The sequence below is a fragment of the Sorghum bicolor genome, chromosome 8 (genome assembly GCF_000003195.3).
Source record: "Sorghum bicolor cultivar BTx623 chromosome 8, Sorghum_bicolor_NCBIv3, whole genome shotgun sequence".
Classification (NCBI taxonomy): domain Eukaryota; kingdom Viridiplantae; phylum Streptophyta; class Magnoliopsida; order Poales; family Poaceae; genus Sorghum; species Sorghum bicolor.
In genome coordinates this window covers 62,022,868-62,039,784 of record NC_012877.2, presented here as the reverse complement: position 1 = coordinate 62,039,784, position 16,917 = coordinate 62,022,868, and the positions used below count along the sequence as shown (strand labels likewise).

The 16,917-nt window shown below is 44.7% G+C and overlaps 2 protein-coding genes and 1 non-coding gene across 3 annotated transcripts; all 3 read right to left on the bottom strand.

The window, feature by feature from the left end:
* LOC8071524 (glycine-rich RNA-binding protein 1) lies at positions 9,033 to 10,063 on the bottom strand. Its single transcript, XM_002442555.2, has 2 exons — positions 9,819 to 10,063; positions 9,033 to 9,711 (listed from the first exon to the last, which is right to left on the bottom strand). Exons 1-2 carry the CDS (start codon positions 9,930 to 9,932, stop codon positions 9,328 to 9,330), a joined length of 498 nt encoding a protein of 165 aa, XP_002442600.1. The 5' UTR covers positions 9,933 to 10,063; the 3' UTR covers positions 9,033 to 9,327.
* On the bottom strand, positions 11,168 to 11,239 carry TRNAQ-CUG. Its single transcript has one exon. It is a non-coding gene; the product is annotated as a tRNA-Gln (tRNA).
* On the bottom strand, positions 12,144 to 16,715 carry LOC8071523 (translation initiation factor IF3-1, mitochondrial). The gene is made up of 7 exons (XM_002442554.2): positions 16,397 to 16,715; positions 16,085 to 16,243; positions 15,471 to 15,569; positions 14,900 to 14,956; positions 14,514 to 14,582; positions 13,578 to 13,646; positions 12,144 to 13,429 (listed from the first exon to the last, which is right to left on the bottom strand). The coding sequence occupies exons 1-7, from the start codon at positions 16,574 to 16,576 to the stop codon at positions 12,554 to 12,556; spliced, it is 1,509 nt and encodes a 502-aa protein (XP_002442599.1). The 5' UTR covers positions 16,577 to 16,715; the 3' UTR covers positions 12,144 to 12,553.

Below are 16,917 nucleotides of genomic sequence, written 5' to 3'. Positions count from 1 at the left end.
GCATGTTCAATTGTGCTATCTCTTCTGCTGACCATATGACTTTCTGCTTAGGGCATCTGCTACCACGTTGGCCTTTCCTGGGTGGTAATGAATCTCAAGGTTATAGTCCTTGATTAATTCTAACCATCTTCTTTGCCTTAGGTTCAAGTCTGACTGTGTGAAGATGTACTTCAAACTCTTGTGATCAGTGTAGATTTCACACTTGTTTCCAATGAGGTAGTGTCTCCAAATCTTGAGAGCATGTACTATAGCTGCTAACTCCAAATCATGGGTAGGGTAATTTTGCTCATGAGGTCTAAGCTGACGAGATGCATAAGCAACCACTTTTCCTCCTTGCATGAGAACACATCCTAAACCTTGTCTTGAGGCATCACAGTATATGATGAAATCTTGATGAATGTCTGGCAAGGTTAACACTGGTGCTGTTGTTAGTCTCTTCTTCAACTCTTGGAAACTCTTCTCACATGATTCTGTCCAAGTGAATTTCTTATCCTTCCTAAGAAGCTCTGTCATGGGTCTGGCTATCTTGGAAAATCCTTCTATAAACCTTCGATAATATCTAGCTAATCCAAGAAAACTTCTAACCTCACTCACATTGGTGGGTTGCTGCCAATGGGAGACAGCTTCTACTTTCTCAGGGTCAACTGCAACTCCTTCAGCTGTCAAGATATGGCCTAGAAATGCAACCTTCTCAAGCCAAAATTCACACTTGCTGAATTTAGCATACAACTTGTGTCTTCTTAGCTTTTCCAACACTACTCTCAAGTGTTGCCCATGTTCTTCAGCACTCTTAGAGTAGATAAGTATGTCATCAATGAAGACTACAACAAACTTATCTAACTCTTCCATGAATACCTTATTCATGAGGTTCATGAAATAGGCAGGGGCATTGGTTAATCCAAAGGACATCACTGTAAACTCATATTGTCCATATCTGGTTACAAAGGCTGTCTTGGGAACATCACTATTCTTGATCTTGAGCTGGTGATAACCTGATCTCAAATCAATCTTAGAGAAATACTTGGCTCCTTTAAGCTGATCAAAAAGGTCATCTATCCTTGGCAGGGGATACTTATTCTTGATGGTGACTTCATTTAGGGACCTATAATCCACACACATCCTCATACTTCCATCTTTCTTCTTCACAAACACGACTGGTGCTCCCCATGGTGAAGAACTAGGTCTAATATAACCTTTCTGCTGCAATTCTCTTAGCTGCTCTTTTAGTTCAGCTAACTCTGCCGGAGCCATTCTGTAAGGTCTCTTGGCTATGGGGGCAGTCCCAGGGATAAGATCAATGATGAACTCTATATCCCTATCTGGTGGCATTCCAGGTAGTTCCTCAGGGAATACATCAGGGTATTCTTGCACTATTGGTACTTCCTCTATGGTCCTTGCATCCAAGTTGAAGACCATTGGATTAACTTTAGACCCTCGGGTTTGGCATTTCACTTTAATCCCTTCATGGTTAACTAATGATACTTCCTTGGTTGCACAACTAATAATTCCATTGTGTCTGGTTAACCAATCCATTCCAAGGATAACATCTATTCCTTTGGACTTGAGCACTACTAAGTCTCCTAAGAAAACTACTCCACTTAGAATGATCCTTACATTTGAACAACCAAGATGACATTTGATGTCAGACCCAGGTGTTCGAGTTATTAGGGGTAACTTTAGTAGTACTGTGGGTATTTGATGCTTCTCAACAAAACTTGATGATATGAATGAATGTGATGCTCCAGAATCAAATAATACTGTTGCAAGTACTGAATCGACTAAGAACTCACCAAGTACCACTCCTGAAGCAGTCTGAGCATCCTGAGCATGAATATGGTTGACACGGGCTCTACCATAGGATTGTTGAGGTTGCTTCATCATCTGGCTATTATTGTTGGTGTTGCTATTGTTGCGAGGGAAACCACGGTTGACTCCAGACACTGCAGGTCTTGGTCCATTAACAGTGTGGGACTGAGTGGATACTGCTGGTGGGTTGTTCTTGTAGGGACAGTTGGCGATGTAGTGTCCAGTCTCATGGCAATTAAAGCAAGTCCTAACATTGTTTGTGACTTGACCAATGCTGTTCTGTTGAGTCTTGCCATAAGTTTGATTCTGATAGGTTGTCTTGGGCTGATATGATGACTGCATTTGGTTATTGGAGACACTAGCAGGAGAGCGAAACTGCATTGGGGCTTGAGTCCGCTGGCTTGGTTGGCTAAAGGTTTTCAGCCTCTGGGATCTAGCACCATCTTGAACCTTGCGCTCTAGAAACTTGCGCTTGTTCTCTTTCCTTTCTTCAGTCTTGGCCACATCAGTCAGAATGGTCCTGTTCATCAAGGTGTTGAAGTCTGGATAGATCTGTGGGGTCATGAGGGTTCTAAGCTCACAGGTCAATCCTTCTATGAACTTTGTCTGCTTCTTAGCATCAGTGTTGACCAATTCTGGGGCATAGCGAGACAACTCAGTGAATTGGAAGATGTATTCACTCAGGGTTTTATTTCCTTGCTTCAAGTTGCGAAATTCATCAGCCTTTAGCTTCATGATTCCATCTGGAATGTGGTACCGGCGGAATTCATCCACAAATTCTTCCCATGTGATCGTGTTGGCATTGTCCACAGCTCCACTATAGGCTTCCCACCAAGAAAGGGCAATTCATGTCAGCTGATGAGATGCTAGCAGAACTCTATCCCTTCCATCACAGTGGATTGTGTCCAACTTTCTTTCAATCACCTTAAGCCAATCATCTGCTTCCATGGGGTTGTCAGATCCAGTAAAGGTGGGTGGCTTAAGCCTCATGAACTCAGTCATCTTGTCTTGGACTCCGGCTCCACGGTTGTTCCTAGGGCGGTTCATGCCTTGAGCCAAGGTCTCCAGAAGGCGAGTCTGAGTTGCCATGACTTGTGCCAAGTCAATTACTGGAGGAGGGGGCAAGTCATCTCCTTCATTATGGTTCCTAGTCTGACTCACTTCATCTTCATGAATACCATCCACATTTGCATTGGCTTGACTTCCATTTGGATTTTGGCTTTGTCTACTAGCAGCACGACCACTTGGTTGAGAGCGGGTAGCTGGTTTGGGAGGCATCTGTTGGTTAAGATGAGAAAGCATTAGATAAGGGTTAGATCTATTGAGTGATGTTGTTTTTTTTTTGTTAAGGCGTTATATTTTAAAAAGGTGCAAGTCTTAAGACTTGCTATCCCGTAAGGGAACAACATAGAGCACTCAATTATTTAGCACAACCAACAAGCACAAATATATATTTTGAATAAGAGGGCGGTTTACAACATAGTAATGGAGGAAATAAGCGTACTACAATACGGTTCATCTACTTTGGGGGTTGAACAAAAGTGAAGTAAACTTCACTTCCCCAAGACATAAGGAGGAACTAGGTGTTACTATTCTTCAACTTCTTCGGACAGAACGGCTTCATTCCCTTGGTGTTGAGGAGGATCATGCTTCCGGCATTTGTGGTTCTTCTTTTGGACTAAGAGGTGGGTCACCGTCTTCCCTTGGTGGTGGCTGCGTGAGGAGGGGAAATCCTTCTTCCTTACTGGGCTCCAACTCTAAAGCTTCATGAGAGGCTTCTGTGGGTGGGGGAGCTGATGGCCCTTCTATGTCCATCTTGCTTTTGGTTTTTAGGGACATGATTGGGATTCCTTTTAGGATTATGGGCTCTTGGTCTTCCACTGCTAACATCCTTCTTTTGATCCTGGTGATAAGGTAGGCATCCTTCAACTCCTGAGCATGGCGGTCTTCAGCAATGGTGGTTTCACGACTCTCGGCTGCAGCTGCTTGGGCCTGAGCTTCTGCAAGCTGCACATGGAGCTTTCTAACTATGATCTCGGCTTCCTACGCACGATGGATGCATTTTCTTAACTCCGAGGCCTGCTCATCATATTGCTTATCTAGAGCAAGAAGGTACGTGGTCATGAATACCACAGTTGGGTCATCTTCAAGTGAGTAATGTCCTTGCAAGAGCTCCATGCGGGTCCTCCAAACTGGTCGGTCTTTTTCGTCGGGTGGAAAGAACCTCATAGGTGTACGGGTGATGGGCTTCTCGTAGATCTGGCATAGGTACCTCAAGGCTTTGCGGGCGACGGCTTGATATGTATCTGCAAACCGAAATCCGATCGTAGTCATACTCCAAGCTTCAGCTATGTTAGGAAAGTCCTCACTTTTCCCAATATAGACGGTAACTTCACACCGCTCGGTCTCATGCTCTTCATATTCTCTGCCTTCATATTCTGGGCGATCCTTGATTCCAAGTTTCTGCATGGTAGCATACAAGAGCTTGGGAAAGCCTTCTACACTTGGACAGTAACTGTTGGTCCAAACTCCTTCGGCCATCTGAGAGACATAGATGAGAGTAAATATTTTTTTTTTCAAATAGAGGGAAGAGGGTAAGAACTTTTGTAAAATATGTTTATTTAGTAAAATACTAGTCCAGAAAAGCCTAAGGTCGCGTCCTACAGCCAACTACGGCTCTGATACCACCTGAAGCGCCCCTGGTAAACCAGGAACTCAAATGTGATACAATACTAGTCCCAGGAGGCTAGTAACACATTTATTACATCAGATAAGTTTCAGCGCAGTAGTCTTGGAAAGCGTGGACAAGGAAGGCACGCTATAATAATAAGACACCAAAATACAACACAGGTCCAAAGGACCCAGAAACAAATGATATCGCCATCGAACATCTGACGAGTCCCAATGCCACAGGCTTAGTTGGGTGCAGACACGACCTTACTCGAACGCCACTTCGGGATCGAAGTCCGGATCTTCCTCTGTTTAATAAAGCAAGGGTGAGTACAAAGTACTCAGCAAATCCAACCTTACCCTACGGAAGGGGATAACAGTATATATGTATATGGATAAATCAAGGATGAGGCTTAGTTTTATTTGCATAAAGCTATCTTTTTACACATGCAAGGTTTCATTTCACAAATACTGTTGTAAAAGACCTCTTTTTCCACATATGATAGTATTTCTGAAAATGGGGGTTTGATCACAATTTTAAGTGTTGTTGAACCCTTGTTCCCACAACACAATGGCAGTCAACCATTTATTTCCAAAATCACACTCTCACATGTTTTCACTCATCCCAACCCATCTAGTTGTTGAAACCAAACCATAACCCGTCCGAGACCGCGGACACGGCTATCCAGATAGATTTACACTCTGCAGAGGTTGTACACTTTTCCCACAAGTAGGATACCATAACTTACACCGTCGTGCAAGCACAGATCCATCAAAGTCATTACCCTCCATAGCTAAGTAATGACGCTCACCACGGGAACACTAAGGCCACATCTCATGATACCACAATAATTCACAAAGCTCTTTTCATATATTTTCACAATTTCACATACATCACTTAGTGTCCTGTTGCACACCTGCCTCCAGGTGATTGTCATACTAACTAGAGGGATTTAGACTAAGCCTTTCCCATGCAAGGCGAGTGGTTGTACGATAAATGAGTTAGGCAAGATGAATCATCAACTCAGTCCTTAATCGAGACAAGGCGGATATCTTCACGCTTAACCCCGCAAGGTATAAGCCACAACACCAGGGCATCCCAAAAGAGATCCCATCCGCCCCATCTCCATAGAGATCACATCTATAACTTGTCCATTAACCCTTTCACAATACCCACAATTTATTTTCACCACTCACACCTTTTACTTTTAAAATCATTATATTTGAAAAATATAGCGATGAGTATACAGGATGAGTAACAAGTCCTAAGCATACTAAATAATAATATTTCTGTCATAGCATATTATTTGTTCCTAGGTTCGAACAAGACAATTACCGGGTAATATCAATTCAAGGATGGCTATTCAACAGGTTTTAACTAAGCAGCAAAAATACTCCGTACATATATCGTACATGCAATATTTAAAACGGCTTCTACGGGTTGTGTTTAAAAATAGGATCAATATGCATCAAAGGGGATCGGTTGGACTTGCCTCCGTCGGCGTCCTCGGTAAACTCCTGCTGACAGTCCGGGTCCTCGGCGTCAAACTCGCGGTACTCGTCTCCAACGTTCTCGTTTTCCGGCTCGTTCACTCCGTCAACTAAAATACGCGACGAACGACACAGACAACAGGCACAGATAAATAATCATATAAATTTAAATGAGCTCCAAAAATCATGAAATTAATATGGAAGCTAGATCATGATTTTAGATGAATTTAGGAAAAAGAATTATTGAAATCAGAGTTAGCATGTGGCATTTGTGAAATGGCCGGAATTTAATCATGCGAAAAAGGCTAACGATGATTAAGGAATGGATGCTTCACGTGGGCATTTGTTTGGCTGGTAGTGCATGTTGCATGCATGCATGTACTATTTGGAGTTAATGCTTGGCCCACACATGCATGGTTAGAGAGAAATTAGCAGGGGTCATTAGAACTCTTCTGTATGTCATGGTTCTATTCGTGGAATTCTTGGCAGTGAACCGGTACAGACAAATACATGGAAAAATACAGAAAAAATACTACAGAAAGACAGAGAAGAGCAAGGAGATGCTCATGAGCTGCTCACCTCGTCTTGCGACGACAGTCGAGCTCAGCTTGTGCGTATGGCCGTATACGGTATACGCGAAGTGAGAGTGAGTGAGCGAGTGAGTGAACGTGTTTCTCGGGTGGTGAGAGTGAGCATCCGAGGCTGGCTTTTTATAGCCAGAGGAGTGAGGTTATGCCTCTGGTGCTCAGCTTCGTGCCATTAGAATTACTACTGTAGTGCATGGCACAGGACGACAGGACGGTGGACGGTGCCTAATTTTCATGCAAATGGCAATGTCTCATTTGCATGCACGGTGCGTGCAAATGGACGGTGCCTAATCACCATGTCCTTTGCATGCAGGTGCATGCAAATGGACGGTGGCATGCTTGTCCTGCATGCATGCATGAGATATATATTCGTGTAGGTGCACTGCTATGTTTTCTCGCATGTAAGCTTGCTGGTACTTGCTATCTTTTTGTACAGCAAAAGAGGCGCGGGAAAAGGCAAGAGGTGGGGCCCGCATGCCGCGGTGCGCGCGCGAGCGAGTGCGCTCGGCGAGGGGGCCGGGCGTGAGTGCGCTGCGGCGCTGATGGTGGTGGGGTCGGCGCACGCGCCGTTGCCGGGTATCGGGCAGAGCGAGCGAGCAAGAGGGATAAGTAGCGGACATATGATGCTCATGCCATGCGGTGCAGGTTATATTTAAAGATGGATAATTAGAATGGATGGAAAAAGAATTAGATGGAGATACTATAGAGCTCAAATGATTTATAGTTTTTGAAATATATTTTGAAAATAATTCTTTTAATGCGAGTGATTTTTGAATGTGAATTTTTGGAATGTTACACTTAGCCAGCCAGCGTCATCTTCTTGCTGTGAAAGAAACTGGAGCACCTATAGCTTTGTCCATAGTGTCAAGAGAAATGTCTTAACTCCAGAGCGTGCTGAAGATTTGGTCTTTGTGCACTCAAATCTGAGACATCTATCAAGAAGAACTGATGCATACAAGACAGGAGAAACAAGGATGTGGGATGTAGGAGGGGATTCTTTTGATTCACTTGGTGGTGTTGGCATTCTAGAAGTGGCTGATCTGTCCCTTGATGAACCTGAACTGCAAGCGGTGTCTTTTGGTCTGGATGAGCCATCTGTTGATATTGTGGATGACAATGACAATGAAACAAATGAGGAATAGCCAAATAGGAATCTGCTGCTGCTATGTTGTAATAATAATACTCTTGAGTAGTTCATTGTGATGTTTTGTTTTTACCAGTTTAAAATTCAGACATGCATTATTATTATTTTAATTTTATTTTTTAAATAGTAAACGTATCCACGTATCGGGTTTTTTAGGAAATTGCCGTATCCGCGTATCCGTATCCTTCGGATACTGATACACGTATCCGTATCCGTGTAACTTAGTTGCAAACAAGCAGGGCATTTAGAGGGTGTTTAGTTCTTTGATTCTAAAAAATTTTGAATTTTGGTACATCATTTTGTATAATTAGAGGGTGTTTAGTTCTTCTATTCTAATTTTTTTTTGAATTTTGATACATCATTTTGTATAATGGAACTGAACACCATGTAAAATTTTGGCAAAAAGTGGTTAGACTTCATTTTAGATTTTAGCCTCAAGAGGCTGAAAAAAGCTCAAGAGAGCCTCAAGAGTCAACAGGCCCTCGTGAGGATAATAAATTCTATATTTTGAAAATTTTAATATTTTATATTACATCGTTAACATTTTGCAATTTAAGAGCGACTAAACATCCCCTCCTCAGATTTCAGGGTGGTGCTTGGTATTGCAAGTGGCAGAGCTCGATGCAGCCTGGAGATTCGACGAGCTAGAGTAGTAGTATTAGAGCAAGTGGCTGTAAACTGGCTAAATGCTAAGGTGGAGGAGAGAAGAGAAGAGAGAAGAAGAAGCAGGCTGTAACCTTACAGCACAAGAATCAAGAAACTTTGTGAGAGAGACAAGTGGACCATATATTAATAGTGAATAGCTCATTATTGTATGAGTAGGCTGTAAGAAAGCTGCAAGAAACCTTCCGGCCAGTAAGTAGGCTATGGTCTATTACAGCTGCTAGTGGCTTGTCTAGTGATTTGTGATTGTCCATTATGTCCTGGATCTGGCTGACATGGAGAAAAGAGTCGCCGGCTCGGGTGAGCAAACAAGCAGCAGCACCTTGTCACTGTGTTCAGAGATTAGCAGCAGCTGTCCATGTGCCCTTGTCAACGACTCACTACTGTGTTCAGAGATTAGCAGCTGCTGTTCGTATTCAGATTCACTGTGTTCAGGATTAGCAGCAGCTATTCATGTGCCCTTGTCACTTACTACTGTGTTCAGAGATTAGCAGCTGCTCTTCATGTTCAGATATTGTCATTATTAGCTCAAATCGCCTTTGCCGCTAGATTCGTGGTGATTAGTGTCTACTTTTTCATTTATATGTAAATATAACCATTGATTCGAAAACTACCTTATGCCTTGATTCGCACTCAAGCAAAGCAAGCAACTTTTCAGAAGAGCACAATCATTTGCAGCACCAAGAAGCACCTTTTTTCTTTTCATTGATTGACTGATAACTTGACAACAACATCCATCGATCCCTGGAGCCCAGTTCATGCTTGATTGATGCACGGGGCTCAAGACGAGGACGAACACAGCACTAACACAACTTGCGATCAAAAACACAGATGGGCAACAACAACAAACACACGGACACGACGACGACGAACAACAAGATGATAGATAAACCCTATGGACTAGGGTAACAACACAACATGGTAGCAGTAGCGAACAAGATAACTTGGCCGCGCGGGCCCCACCGCTCAGTTCCTCCAGTTCCCATCGGAGTTGCCGTAGCCACCGCCGCCGCGGCTGCCACCACCGTAGCCGCCGCCGCCACCGCCATAGCCGCCACCGCCACCGCCGTAGCCTCCACGGCCACCGCCGTAGCCGCCGCCGCCACCGCCGTAGCCACCACCACCTCCATCACGGCGGCCGTAGCCGCCACCGCCTCCACGGCCCCCGCCGTACCCGCCGCCGCCGCCGCCTCCACGGCCGCCGCGGGACTGGGCCTCGTTGACGGTGATGTTGCGGCCGTCGAGCTCCTTGCCGTTCATACCCTCGATGGCGCTCCGCATCGCCTCCTCCGTCGAGAAGGTGACGAAGCCGAAGCCACGAGACCTCTGCGTCTCCCGATCCAGGATGATCTGCAAGGACGAGAACGAGATCTGAGGTCAGTCGAGGTGAAACTTCACTGTACCAGGTCCAGATCTGAGCAGAACATGGACGGATCTGAGCGGATTCAGCGACGGACCTTGGACTCGAGGACCTCGCCGTAGGTGCTGAAGGCGGAGTGGAGGGAGTTGTCGTCGGTGGCCCAAGCGAGGCCGCCGACGAAGCAGCGGTACTCAACGTCCGACGCCGCCATCTCTTCCGCTCACCCACGAACCGGAACCCCCGAAGAACCTGACGAACCCGAACCGAACCGAACCGGAGGGGGAGGAGAAGCCAACCCACCTCTGAGAGAGCACGGAGAGGACAAAGCCCTCCCCGCGCCGCTTTTATAGCCGGGGAAGGTGCCGCCGCGGCCGTCCTTATCCCATCCGACGGCGCCCGCGAATGGAATATGCGGGGGATCGGGCCACACCCCCACCCCCCCTGCGCTACGCGCACACGCAGACGCGTTCACACGTTGCGTGCACGCTTTGTTGGGACCCGGAGCAGGGGAGCGTCGTGGGGGTGGGGGTGGGGGTGGGGCCCAGTGCGACTGACCCGGTTCCGCCGCTGCACGCCGAAAATATCTCGCCTGGGAAATGACGTCTCTGCCCTCGGCTGCACGCAAGTCCAGGTTCCTTGCCCGGCGGCGACGGCAAGCGGTCGGGTGTGGGTGGGGGGTGGATATGGACGGACGTGGGGCCACGACGGCAGTGGGTGAAGTCAAGTCCACGGGGGCTCGGGAACGGGACGAGTGAGGGTTCAGTGTCTCCTAGCAACGTCGTCATCCTCCTCGCGTTTCAGCCTGTCAGGCAAAGATGCCAAAAGTTTTGAAATTTAACATTGTAGTATTTTCATTTATACTTGATAATTATTGTTTAACTATAGACTAGTTAGGTTTAAAAGATACGTCTCGCAAATTACATGTCAATTATATAATTAGTTTTTTTATTTATATTTAATGTTTTATACATGTGTCTAAAAATTTGATATGATAGAAAATCTTGTAAACTTTAAGAATTTTAGGAACATCTAAACAAGGCTTCAATGATGAATGTGTTGGGGAAAAAATGGGAGAACGGAACGGGTTCTCGTGATGGTGATGGCAGCAGCTGACCAGCCACCAGCCTTTGTTTGCCCTTTGCAAAAGGGAAGCAGAAAAGGTTATGTGTTTTTCTTTTTTTGAAAAAAAAAGAAGAAGGAAAAAACTGTGTTGTTGATACCGGAATCGCAGTAGATAAGATCGTGCACTAGATGGATAGGAAATTTGATGCCACTTTGACAAAAGGTCAATGCTCAAGGGCGTTCATTTACTACTTTTCTTATTAAAAAATTACACGTATGGCCTATTAGTGTACGTGTATTGAAAGTGATTAAAATCGTAAGAATTTCCTTTTGGCTGTTGATGTGCCGACAAGTCAAAAGGACCAAAAAAAACACCACGAAAAAAGGTCCCACCGAGATTTGAACTCGGGTTACTGGATTCAGAGTCCAATGTCCTAACCGCTAGACCATGGGACCATTCGTGTCTGCAGGGGCCAAGTAAATTTATTTAACTGTATTTTGCGCTTGCCTCTGTTGTCGCCCAATCACGCGTTGGCGTTCTACATGGAGGATTATGCGCTAGTAGGAGAATCCATATCCTTTTGACGCTTTGAATCTCACTGTTACTATGAACGACACTAGCGTTACATCATCCATCTCTCATCCCGGTGCCACATCAAAAGGCCGCGTAAGGTATATGGCAAGATACGATTACTCCCTCCACACCGCCTCGCCTCGTTCGCTCGGCTGATAAGCGATGACTGATTTATTATGAGAGAAAAACACTGTTGAATGAATGACAGATTCAACTGATAAGCTTAAGCGAACAAGGTACCTATGACAAGATTCGTCGCCGCCGTATGTATGGGAGTCATTGGCTCATCACACGTACAACGGTTTTAAAAGCTCAGGAAGGTGATTTACCTAGTTTTAGAGTTCGAAAGAAAAAGCAGACTTTTACAAAAGTCGAAGGAGGTAATATAATTATTTTTCCTTTCTTTTAATTTTTGTATGTAGGAGAAAGAAAAAAAACATAGGCATCCCGGCCCAGGTTCACTAGGCGTCCTGGGCCAGGCTCACTGGGCCTCAAGTACCAACCATATGGTAGTGGGCCTCTGTGCGCGTCCTCCGTCTTCGCGCGCCGCCTGCCAACAAATGTTGATGAGGCTACCAAAGCCATCGTATAGTTGGTCGTCGAAAAAAAAAGTCGTCGTATAGTTGGATCTAGGATTTTTGTTATTTTTATCATTTATAACTTTTTCCCAAATTAATATTTTTTAACAATAATTCAGCGTAAAAGTATGGCAAATGTAGTTTAAAAGTTTCAGGAAAAAATCTATATACCATTGGCTGCTTACCAGCACTCTTCTTCAAACCTAAAGGCCCCAAACAATAATTATTTAAAAATATATCATTGGGTTCTGCTTGTTTGTACAGATGATTATCATGACAATTGTCTACACAATAGAATGGGGGAAAAACTATGGCTTGTACTATATTTCGAATACAAATAATAATTCTCCGAACGAGACAATGGCAGCATGTCAACAAGTTAAGAGCCCCTCAACACAAGTATTTCTCAAAATTTCCTTGTCACTGATCCTTTTCTCATCACCGAAACAACAAATCTGCTGAGGCTAAATGAACCTCCAATCGTCCATAAATCCTTACTAATAAAATACCAACAAACCCCATCCATGCCTGCAGGTTTGTTGAACCTTACAACTAGGATTTGATCCATTGTGCCAAATGGAATATCCGGAGTCCTCTTCTGTAGAACCCTTGGCTATCTCATTTTCTAGAACTAAAAATCCCAAAGCTTTTAGGCGGGTCAGCTGTACCAGGCTTACTGCTACCATCCGACTTACTCTGCTCAGATGATCCAGGTTTCGGAGTACTACTGAAGATCCCAAAACCCTTGCTTGCTCGATTAGGATCACCACCACCTGCTGGTGGCCTTTGGTTGTTATTCAGTGGAAAAGGACCTCTCCTTTCGTTCCTTGGATCTTGTGGCAATCCACCTTGGTTGAACCTCGGTAGTGGTCGGTTATGCTGCTGTTCCAGAGGTCTCTGGTTGTCATAACGGCCTCCATTTTCATTCCTTCTATCATCTTGAGGGGGTCTTCCTTGGTTGAAACCTCGGTTGTTGTCTCCTCGTATTGGCTGCCTCCGAGCAGCGTATCTGTTGGTTTCAACAGGACCCTGATCCTGCACGTTACTCTCTCGCTTTTCCATGCCAGGTTGCCCATCCTTGTAGCCAAGTCCACGTTCAGATGCTTGTGGTCCTAACTGTCCAGGATTAATCCTGTTTCCCCCAGCCCCTGGGTTGGATTTTGACCAATTGAAGTCCCTTTTAAATTCTCTATCCTGCCCCTCTTTTTGGGCAGCAGAGTCTGCGGAGAGATGGGTGGCTGTTTTCTTAACACGATCTGAGATGGTACGATCATCAGGTTTTCCTAAACCATCTCCAACTGTCTTGTCTGCGCTATTGCTACCATCAACAATTGACTCGGAGACAGCACTGCTGGTACCTTTTCCTGACTCTTCTATGGCCTGGCTAGCTTTCTTCCCACCTTTCTTTGTTGCAAACTTCACATGCCTGACAATAACATATGCATGCTTCGAGTCTAAGTGTGGCCCACTTTCGACAATGCACACATCTTGTATCTGTTCAATTGATGGGAATTACTGAAAGAAGTGAGCTTTTACTGACAGCAGCCTTGAACATGTTACCATGATCTTATCTAATCTCAAAATGGAATGGATGGCATTTGATTAAGAGAAACAGGGAGACAATAAGGGGTAGAGTACTCACAAGTCCTAATAACCGAGATAGTGGTGTTCCTAAATCTTCTCCTTCATTACCTGAGGGCATGGCCATGCACTGTCAAACAGGAAGGACACTTTGATTTTCAGAGTTCGTTTCGAAAAAGTGAGGATAAAAATATGCATATGATTACAAATAAAAATTGCAGATATGTTGAACAAGACAGCTGAGAATTTAGTTGGCTAAATCCAAAACACCCAATCCAGCTGGGAAATGGATATAGACATGGCCATCCAATTGTACTCCACTGAGTAAGAAAGAGTCAGTGTAGCCCTAATCCTACTCTGATCATAATGAATGGATTCTGTGTTACACCAGGAATACCAGATCCCACTCTCACCCACACAAAAGGGTTAAAAAAAGAGAAACAACTCAAGCTATACAAAAAAAAAAGCGGCCATAAAACCTGAGGCTGAACCAAGCAAGACATAACAGATTATGCTATACTTGATGACAGATCCACATAATTCCCCTCTTTATTGTTACTATGTATTTAGTTTCCTTGTTTTTATGTGCATAAATTTGTTTGGGCATGTCCAGCAAACATCATGAAACAACTGCTAACAACCAAAAACCAAAAGTTTTTCCTTTGGTGTTGTTGGATGTGAGGTCTATTGCTCTAGAATCAAAAGCCAATTATAGGAATCACAATGACAAAAAAGAATAGATGATGGCACAAACAACTAGAACAGAGTACAACGATTTCCCTTTGGTTTTCCAGGATATAAGGTCTACTGCTCTGGTGTCAGAAGTTAATTATATGAATCCAAGAGGAAAGGGGGAAATAAGAGGTCATAAAGATGATACAATTGATTAGGAATTTAAAAGAACCCAAAGGTCTTCCTTTGATATAAGGTGTATTGATCTGGTACTAAAAAGAACAGTCAATGGGTATTTGCAGAATTGAAAAGAAAACAAACTCACCTTCACCCTGTAACCCCGCTCCATTAATCTGGTAATCCCATCTGCTTTGACCATCAAATCTTTTAGTTCCTGCACATAAAAGCTAATGTTGGTCAATAAAGTTTCATGCCACAAGGTCATCATAAAGATCACAATGCATATAACTGGTGACCTTTAAAATGTAACTGTTTGAAAATTTGCCACAGGTGAGACAAGTTAAACTAGGCATTAGGTATATTAGATCTGAAAAACAGAATATAAGCTTGCAGGAGTCTGAACAAGCCAATACTCGAGTTCGGAGGTGCTAATAAAGTCTGCATGTGACTCTATATCAAAACCTGATTAACTGTTATTGCCAAGGCAATAGGTTGTAGTCACCTAAATAACAGAATAAATAAATTACTCACAGTTTTCCCCTTAAATCGCACTTCTTTGTTCTCCCCACCACGTAAGACAATAGCAGACTGCAAAAATTAGGAACAGATCTGAAGTTTAAAAACAACCAGAATAGGTCTACAATATGATATGAGACATGCAAAAATACAGACACCTATAGTTAACACTCTTTTGCATAGATCTGAGCTTAAATGCTTACTAATTAGAAGGCTAAAATACTGCAGAAGTTAGAGATGGCAGACCTAAGAAAGGGTGCCCAAAAATTCTGGTTGTTTTCACTCATCCACCAGAAAGGTACCTCACTAGTGATTACACCCTGTACAGAACAACTCGTACAGACATGAACAAGTATCTGAACAGTGATCCATCTAAAGAGATGCAGGTAATTTCACGAAAATTAATGATCCTATTGGTACAAGTATGAAACTTGCAAGAGTTAAGCTACATGTAGGACAGAGTTAAACAGATGCAATGAACTCTTAGGTCACAACTAGCCAAATAAAATGGACTTTAGGTGTGACAATACAACTGTATTTGTTGCATTACTTGGATGCCTATACGATACAAAGTGTAAAAAAAAACCTTGGCTTTCAAGCGTTCTTTCACTTTGGTTTCTTTCTTATACATCTCTTTGTGAAAATCCATGATTTTCACAGCAGGAGGGTATAATTTTCTGTCGACCTGCACAAGAAGATAACCATGAGCATGATGATAATTTAAGTATAATAAGAAGAAATTAGCAAGCTTGTTTTGCTTCAAGGTTGACAACAGCAGTACATTCAGGGAAATACAAGGAAAGAGGTGTTTCCTAGATTGCATTTCATCCGATATCCATCAACATCTCATATTACACCCAAAAGCACAGGAAGAAAAGAAAACCTCCATGAAGGCTAACACACCAAAAGGCATGTGTTCTATTTAGCTTTGATACAAGCAAACTTTTTTTTTATTATTTCTTTTATGATACATCAGCACCACATGCTTACTATGTGAAGGGGTAACTCATATGTCTGTAATGTCACAATGTCTAGGATTTGGTACTACTAAGCAATATCAATTGGCTTGAGGTGCAAGGATCAAATTACTCCAATACAGGGGCTTGGAGTTGGGGAAAAGAAGGAACAGGTGATGAGCAAGCAAAACGACGGCACCACCATGCATGAATCCAAGAGAAACATACAAGGAAGACAGTTTACCTCAACCAAGTCCATGTCCATCCTGCTCGCAAGCTGCAGTGCTTCATGCAGGGGGACAACGTTGTGGCCTTCATCCGTGACGAGCCTGACCAAGGGCGCCGTGATGGCGTTGTTCAAGCGGGGGCCTTCGTCCTCCTCCTTGCCTCGCTTCTTATTGACCTTCAAAACCGAGACGGGACGGAGCAGATCATCACAAGGCCGCCCACGATCTCTGTCCGCCCTCCCTCGCAGTCGCAGCGAGGTCATGAGGCAGGGCAGCAGGGGAAGGGGAAATGAACGGAAGCAGCGGCAGAGGAGAAGAGGGGTGCGTACCTGAGTACCAGGCGGAGCGGCGAAGTGCCGGCATGGCGGGGCGAGCGGGCTGCGTATGGGAGTGGGAGCGGGGGCGGGGGCGGCGAGGGCCAGTGGGGGAGGAGGATGGGGACGGTGGCGGCGGAGGTAGGCGGCGGCGGCGCGGAGCGCGAGGGATCCGGCGCTGCGCCGGAGAGCCATCCTTTTCCGTTGCCTTGTGTCGCCGGGAGCTGTATCGGAGGCTGAGCTGCCGGAGCCGGAGCTGGAGGCGGAGGCGGCGGCGAGTGGCTGAGCCTGGCTCGGCGCTTGCTCTGCTGCTCTCCTCTCCGTGGGTCTGGGCTGGGCCGGGCGTGTCAGACGGACGATCTCTGCCAATATTGGGCTTCAGCCCATAAACTACGGGCCGCACATCTGAGCTTGCGTGCGATACGGGCCGAGCGGAGAAAAACGTGGGATTGGACTACGGAAGTGCGGAGGGCCAAGATTAAGGGGGTCCATGTTTTCCAGCTCCGCTCCATATTTTTTAGCCAAACGGTTTCAGC